Source organism: Rhincodon typus, chromosome 4, assembly GCF_021869965.1.
Source record: "Rhincodon typus isolate 14 chromosome 4, sRhiTyp1.1, whole genome shotgun sequence".
Taxonomy (NCBI): domain Eukaryota; kingdom Metazoa; phylum Chordata; class Chondrichthyes; order Orectolobiformes; family Rhincodontidae; genus Rhincodon; species Rhincodon typus.
In genome coordinates this window covers 116,560,216-116,568,787 of record NC_063335.1, presented here as the reverse complement: position 1 = coordinate 116,568,787, position 8,572 = coordinate 116,560,216, and the positions used below count along the sequence as shown (strand labels likewise).

At 43.6% G+C, this 8,572-nt stretch overlaps 1 protein-coding gene across 1 annotated transcript in view; it reads right to left on the bottom strand.

The window, feature by feature from the left end:
- Nucleotides 1-542: 542 nt before the first annotated feature.
- The window catches only part of LOC109912209 (protein IMPACT-B-like), a 10,491-nt gene continuing 2,461 nt past the window's right edge, over nt 543-8,572 (bottom strand). Inside the window, exons 2-5 of the mRNA XM_020511597.2 lie at nt 8,141-8,242; nt 4,743-4,833; nt 2,835-2,969; nt 543-1,019 (exon numbers count right to left, since the gene is read on the bottom strand). Of these exons, the coding sequence (XP_020367186.2) occupies nt 960-1,019; nt 2,835-2,969; nt 4,743-4,833; nt 8,141-8,242 (388 nt within the window). The 3' untranslated portion in view covers nt 543-959. The remainder of the gene's footprint in view (nt 1,020-2,834; nt 2,970-4,742; nt 4,834-8,140; nt 8,243-8,572) is intronic.

Below are 8,572 nucleotides of genomic sequence, written 5' to 3'. Positions count from 1 at the left end.
AACTTGTTCTATCTCGTTTTTAATGCACAAATAATGATAGCTACTCTGTAACCCATGGGAATTATCCCTTTTCCGAATGAACTCGCATTTAAATAGCAATAGTGCTTTGATTGTCTTTACCCAATACCTTTTAACTTGAAAAACTGCACCTGCCAAACCCTCAATTTCCACCAACTGGAAGGATAGAGGAGAGAGGATAGATGCAAACACTGTCCACTGGAGGTTCCCCTCCGAGCCACTCCAAAAAGGGTATTGAATAAATCTGGAAGGCGATGGGGGTAAGAGCAGAGGGAATGGGACTGCTCTTTCAAATGGCCAGTTAAGGCAGGATGGAGCAAATGACCTCCGTCTGTGCCATATAATTGTCACCAGGATTTAAGAGCCAGATCTTTAGACAGCAGGACTGTACATCGCTGTAGCATCTGTCCTTTCTCTTGGAGATCTGCAATGTCCATTCGTCTTAGCAAAATGCCTTTGACCACTTTTTCGAGTGAGCAACATTTCACTTCTTTGTTCAGTCTCGATACTCGCCAGGCATTTCAAAGCGTTCATCTACATTTATTTGAATACCACACACATACCATGAATTCTGCATGAATTTAAAATGTCTCCTTTAAACATTAATGCTCATGGGCAAAGGGCTTTATACTCGAGACTTCAATTTCTTTCCCCCAACCACGGCTCCAGGGAACCTACAGCAAATAAATGTCTTGGTTTGAATTATCTTTAGGGACTGTGTAGCCAGTGGCAACTACATGGTTGTGAGGAGGCAAAACCGCTTTCAATGAAATATGACAGAAAACACAGAGGTGTTGAGTGCTTTTGGTTTTGTTTATCTCTGTCTTTCCATTTTTCTGTCTTTGCAGTCGTGAAATGATTGGCACTGATATTTGAGAATGGAGCATCCACTGCTTTCACTTTCCTCATTAATTATAAAATTTCTGTGTTGTTTCCTTTGATCATTTTCCCCGCTTGTTCTTTGGCTTTTTCTTCTTTATTGATGTCCTTGACCCTTCACCCTAAAGTTAAAAAAAAATTGAGTGCATTGTTCAACAATAAAACGGTCTGAAAGATACAGAATGTTGTAGCGAGTTACAAAGGGACACAGACACACCAATGGGAAAAGGTGTTGCGAATCCAGTGATAGTAAAGCTGATTTGATTTCACTTGCTCTCCCTGATCGTAACAAATCGATATTATACAGATCATAATTTTAAAGACCCCCGCACTCTGATCATTCCTCATTTCTCAGGGAAAGACGTCCAGTCTGCTCAACAGGTGAAGGTATTCACCAACATCTTCAACCTCTCCCTCCTACAAGCCAAAGTCCCCACCTGCTTCAAGAAGACCACCGTCATCCCTGTACCTAAGAAAACACATGCAACGTGCCTTAATGACTACCGCGCAGTGGCTCTGACCTCAATAATCATGAAATGCTTCGAGGTGGTGGTCATGGACCACATTAACTTGTCTCCCAACCTGCCTCGACCCCCTACGATTTGCCTATGACTTAACAGGTCCGCAGAGGATGCCATATCCCTAGCCCTGTGCTCATCCCTGGAACATCTAAACATCAAAGGCACCTACATCAGACTCCTGCTCAGTGACTACAGCTCTGATTTCAACACCATTATCCCCTCCAGACTGATCTCAAAACTGGGTGACCTTGGTCTCAGCTCCCCCTCTGCAACTGGATCTTCAGTTTCCTGACCCACAGACCGCAATCAGTGAGGATAGGTAACTGCACCTCCTCCACAATAACACTCAACACTGGAGCCCCCTAAGGATGCATCCTCAGCCCCCTACTGTGCTCCCTGTACACCCACAACTGTGTTGCCAAATTCCGAACAAACGCCATCTACAAGTTCGCTGATGATACCACTGTAGTAGGATGGATATCTAACAACGACGAGTCAAAATACAGAAGGGAGATAGAGTGCTTGGTGACGTGGTGCAATGAAAACAATCTGTTTCTCAATGTTGGCAAAACTAAAGAACTCATCATTGACTTCAGAAAGAAAGGAGGAGAACACGTCCCCATCTACATCAACGGAACTGAGATTGAGAGGATGGAGAACGTCAAGTTCCTTGGAGGGACGATAATCAATGACCTGTCCTGGACTTCCAACGTAGGTGCAACAGTCAAGACGGCACAACATCTCTTCTTCCTCAGGGAGCTCAGGAAATTTGGCGTGTCCATAAGGTCCCTCACCAACTTCTACAGATGCACCATTGAAAGCGTGCTGTCCGGGTGCATAATGGCCTGGTACAGCAACTGCTCTGCCCAGGACCGTAAGAAACTACAGAAGGGTGTGTGCACAGCCCAGACCATCACGGAAGCCAACCTTCCATCCATGGACTCTATTTACATGGCTCGCTGCTGTGGAAAGGTGGCCAACTTCATCAAAGACCCATTACACCCTGATAATGATCTCCTACAACCTCTTCCATCAGGCAGAAGGTACATAAACCTGAACACATGCACCAGCAGGTTCAGGAACAGCTTCTTCCCGGCCGTTATCAAACTGATGAATGGAATCTCTCACCTCAAATAACACTGATATTGCTAACATTGATCTCGCCTAGCGCACGCCCTTTGCAATATAACCTGTATGCCTCTGTCTGAGTATTTTTACAACCTCTGATCTGTACATCCTTGCTTACTATGATTTGCCTGTACAGTTCATAAGCAAAGCTTTTCACTGTCTTTTGGTACATGTGACAATAAATCAATCAATCAACCCTTTCTCATCTTAATACCTTGCCTTTGCCCTTCTATCAGCTGTACTTATCACTGCTGTCTGAGTTATTTTGCATTGTGACTTTGGTCTTACCGCTAATTCGGCATAGCCTTCATCAACAAGAATATTTCTTGCACAGTTATTGATGTGCTTGAAGCGATCAGGGCCGAGTAAGATGCCTCCATACCACCGAGAAACAATGACCAGTACATTGCGTGCGTCCAAAATCTGTTGAAGTAAAACATTATGTAAAAGAAAGGTCACATTTAATCTTTACCAATAACCGCAGAGATGTAAATGAAAGACAAGGTCGACTGATTAAAATCCCACTTCAAGAAAACTTCATAAATCACACACTGGACACCAGTTGGAGTCCTCTGTCTAATTCTGGCTACACCTTATTATAGGAAGGATGCAAGTCCCTGAAGAGGATGCAGACAATGACTAGCAGAATTTTTTCAATCTTTCAGCAAAGGTTCATCATTATTTCCTTAATTTTGTACTCTATGCATCTGTTTATTTTAAATGTATGTTTTCATGGCTTAAGCGCATCCTTGCATTGGAAGACTGTGACTCGTGGGATACCTCTGGGATTTTCTTTTTCTATTCATTTCATGGGATTTGGGCATCGCAGGCTGGCCAGCATTTCTTACCCATCCCTAGTTGCCCATGAGAAGGTGGGGGTGAGCTGCCTTCTTGAACCGCTGCATTCCTCCTGCTGCGGGTTGACCCACAATGCTATTAGGGAGGGAATTCCAGGATTTTGACCCAGCAACAGTGAGGGAACGGCGATATATTTCCAAGTCAGGATGGTGAGTGACTTGGAGGGGAACTTGCAGGGGGTGGTATCTGCTGCCCTTGTCCTTCTAGATGGAAGTGGTCGTGAGTTTGGAAGGTGCTGTCTGAGGATCTTTGGTGAATTTCTGCAGTGCATCTTGTAGATAGTACACACTGCTGCTACTGAGCGTCGGTGGTGAAATGATCAGTACGTTGACCTGGATATGGAGACTAAATGTAATATTTCCAAGTTTGTGATGATACAAAGCCAAGTGGGAATGTGTACCAAGAGGAAATACAAACCAGTTTCAAGAGGATTTGCACAGACTGAGTCAGTTGGCAAGAAAATGGCAGATGTGTGTAAATTATGGAACTCACTCTCTAACGGGCCTACCCACACAAAATGGACAACAGTCATTCAAGAAGGCAACTCACTTATTCCCCACCTCTGGACCAGGAGACCTGAGTTCAAGTCCCACCTGCTCCAGAGGTGTAATAACATCTCTGAACAGGTTGATTAGAAAATAACAGCAGGCAGCTTCTCAGGGAACAATTAGGAAAGGGATAATAAATTATTTTTTAAAAAGGCAGACAAATATGAGCTTTCCATTTTGGTAGAAGTAACAGAAATAATTTGCTTTTTCCAATTCACTCACAGAAGCAGAAATTAGGCCATTCGGCCCATCGAGGCTGCTCCGCCATTCAATCATGGCTGACAAGTTCCTCAACCCCATTCTCCCGCTTTCTCCCTGTAATGCTTGATCCCCTTGATGATCAAGAACCTATCTATCTCAGTCTTAAATGTACTCAATGACCTGGCCTCCACAGCCTTCTGTGGCAGTGAATTCCATAGATTCACCACTCTCTGGATGAAGAAGTTTCTCCTTATCTCCGTTCTAAAAGGTCTTCCCTATACTCTAAGGCTGTATCCTCGGGTCCTAGTCTCTCCTACCATCTTCCCAACATCCACTTCGTCCAGGCCATTCAGTATTCTGTAAGGTTCAATTAGATCCCCCATCATCCTTCTCAACTCCAACGAGTATAGTCCTTGAGTCCTCAAACGTTCCTCATATGTTAAGCTTTCCATTCCTGGGACCATTACCTGTTTATGTCACAGTGGGATTTGAACTCATGTCCCCAGGAGCTAAGGCTCTGGATTCCTACAGCAGTGACATCATCACTACACCACCATCCCCTCAATAAAACTCAGAAATGTTCTGTTACCTGCAGTAAATGCAGAAGGCGTCCACCAGCTGCGGTTTCTCCATCATCTTCACAGTCTTGCAGGAATGTCTGTTTGTCCTCGCAGTATATCCTAAATAATTAATCCTCATAATCTAGTCATGCTTCCAGTGAACACACGTCTCACAGTTACGGACTGAAATATACAATCCTATGCCGCTATCACTTAAAACCACAGCATCAGCAATAGCAAACACCGCAAATTAATTATTAAAAATTATAATCTTTGATGCTAGTGTCATACCAAGCACACCTGAGAATGTCTCAATTTCCTAAAGCCAGCATGCCCTTTTTAACATGTTAATCCTTACCGTTGCTGCCACAGGTCACCTGACATTTGGAATACAAGTCTGCCAATGTTCTGGAAGCTTCCAAATGTGGATTGTGAAAATGTCATCTGGACAACTTCCTCATTGAATGTCATGCCTGCCAAGGCCAGGAATTAACCCAAAACAATAAATCCTCAAGGTTTTCTCCTTACTCCTTCTTGGGATGTGGATACCCACGGCAGGAATGACATTTGCTGCCCATCCCTAATTACCCTCGGACTTAGTGGCTTGCTGGGGGCAGTTAAGAATCAACCACATTCTGGGTCTGGAGTCACATGTAGGCCAGACCTGGTAAGGATGGTAGATTTCCCTCCCTAAAGGACATTAGTGAACCAGATGGGATTTTTAATTATAATTGATAATGGTTATGTGGTCACTTTGGACTTGCTTTAAATTCCAGATTTGTTACCAACTAAAAATTTCACCATCTTCCATGATAGGATTCAAACACATAACTCCAGAACATTAATCTGCGGTTCGGGATTGCTAGATAAGTGATATTATCACCATTACATCATTGTCTCCCTTCTTTATACATTTGCCAGGACTAGGCAAACTTCCACATTGTTGGGTAGATGCCAGAGTTCACTATGGTGGAACAGCTTTGTTAGGGGAGTGGCGAGTTCTGGAGCACAAATCTTCAGTACTGTTGCTGGAATGTTTTCACTTGCAATAAACAAAAACATAAAAAGCTGGAGAAACTCAACAGGTCTGGCAGCATCAGTGCAGACAGAAACAGAATTAACTTTTCGAGTCTGGTATGACTCTTCTTCAGACTACCACCATTGCAGTATCCATTGTTTTCAAACAATATCATGTGCTGTGAACTGACTTGGGTGAAGACTGGTATCTGTGCTGCCAGGGACCTTTGGAGGAGGCCGAGATGGATCATCCACTTGGCACTTCTGGCTGAAGGTTGCTGCAAATGCTTCAGCCTCATCTTTCGCACTGATGTGCTGGGCTCTTCCATCGCTGAGGATGGGGATATTTGTGGAGCCTCCACCTCCAGTAAGTTATTTAATTGTCCACCGTCATTCACAACTGGATGTGGCAGGACTGCAGAGCTTATGTCTGATCTATTGTTTGTACGATCGCTTAGCTCTGTCTATCACTTGCTGCTTTCGCTATTTGGCACACTTGTGGTCCTGTTTGGGAGTTGTACCTGGTTGACACATCACCTTCAGGTAAGCCTAGTGCTGCTCCTGGCATGCCCTCCTGCACTCTCCATTGAACCAGGGTTGAACCCCTGGTTTGATGGTAATGGTTGAGTGGGGGATATGCCAGGCCATGAGGTTACAGATTGTGCTGGAGTACAGTTCTGCTGCTGTTGATGGCCCACAGCGCCTCATGGATGCTCAGTCTTGAGTTGCTAGATCTGTGCAAAGTCTGTCCCATTTAGCACGGTGATAGTGCCACACAACACGATGGAGGTTGTTCTCAATGTGAAGGCAGGACTTTGTCTCCACACAGACTGTGCAGTGGTCACTCTTACCGATACTGTCATGGACAGATACATCTGCAGCCAATAGATTGGTAAGGAAGAGGTCAAGTATATTTTTCCCTCTTGTTAGTTCCCTCGTCACATGTCACAGATCCAATCTAGCAGATAAAGGGTGATAGGTTGGTTTTCTACAATAATTGACAATGGTTTAGGACTAATAGTTAATTTCAGATTCATTAATTGAATTTAAAAATTAAATTCCACCATCAGCCGTGGCGGGAATCGAACCCTCATGCCCTGAGTAGTCACATGACAACATTTCTATCCGGAGGCTGTCAGTGTTCCAATGATACTCAACACAAGCTTGAGGAAAAATACCTCACTTTCTGCTCAGCCACTTTGATCTGATTTGATTTATTATTGTCACATGTATTGAGATACAGTGAAAAGTATTGCACTGCATACTAACCGGACAAATCATACCTTCCATAAGTGCATCAGAGTAATAGGATCGAATGCAGAATATACTGTTAACTTTACAGCCTCAACGTTGAATTCCAGAACTTCAGAACATGACTTCTGTCACCCATTTTTCTTACATTCCCCTCCCACTCCCTTCGCTGGAACAGCAAACCCACTTTCCCTTTTCCACACCTAATACTGACACCTATTTTACATCTCAATCATTTCTTTATCATCCTTATCACTGCTTTTGTCTTTTGCTCTGGGCACCCCCACTATCTGTTCCATATGGTCCTCCTTTCCCTTTGTCAACAGCTTAAAATCCATAATTTTCCAGCTCCTTTCAGTTCCAAAGAAGAGTCATACTGGACTCAAAACGTTAATTCTGTTTCTTTCTCTCCACAGACACTGCCAGATCTGCTGGGTTTCTCCAGCACTTTCTCTTTCTCAACAGAAAGTTGTGGACACAGCTCAGATCATCACGGAAGCCAACCTCCCATCCATGGACTCCATTTACATTTCTCATTGCCACCGAAAGGCTGTTAACATCAACAAAGGCTCCCTCCCACCCTGGTAATGCTCTCTTCCAACCCCTTCCATCAGGCAGAAGATACAGAAGCTTGAACACACGCACCAACAGGTTCAAGAACAGCTTCTTCCGTGCCATTATTAGACTGCTGAATGGACCTCTCTAACTTAAAAAAAAATGTTGATCTTGCTAATGTTGATCTTGCTTTGTGCACTTCCTGTGCAGCCATAGCCTTGAATGGCTCACTGTCTAACACCCTATGGTCTGTATACCTTTGTTTACTATGATCTGTCTGCACTACACGCAAAACAAAGCTTTTCACTGTACTTAGGTATATGTGACTACAATAAATCAATTCCAATCAAATTAAATCTTTTTTATTTCAGATCTCCACCATCCACAGCATTTTGTTTTTATTCTCCAGACCATTAGCTGGAGCCTCTGGATTCTGGCTCAGTGGCACCACTGCTCTGTTTCCACCATGGGGTAATTAGGAATGGGCAACAAATGCTGATCTTAAAATGATCGTTCTCAGTGATTCAATTCCTGCTCGATTTTGATCATCATTTAAGTGTTACAAAATTCTTGACATGACTGAACCGATTGGCCTTTCCTGTACCTGTAAGCATAGATGTTGTGTGTGGCGTTGGCAATCTTTTTGTTCTGATAAAGTTCCTGTAGAAGCAGTTTCACCTGAAGAGGAGACAAAGCAGACAAACATCTAAACCTTTAATTTCTGCATTAGGTTTGTGGCATCTGCAGAACTAAAATGAAATGCACAATAATGGATATCCTTCACTTTGCAATCTCAGGTACTATTACTGGATGCCAATTTGGATTAGAACTTGGATAAAGAAAGGATTTGCATCTCCACAGTCTCCTGTGAATGTGGGATAGGGAAGAGATGCTAAATGACTCCTGTATTGTCACAGTTGTAGCTCACTCCAATATCAAAGGCAATGACAGAGGAATTTCACACTCATCATCAGCAGGGAAGATCTCTGCCCAGACCATCCTGAACAGACTTGGCGTTGGGGCAGAAATGGCTCAG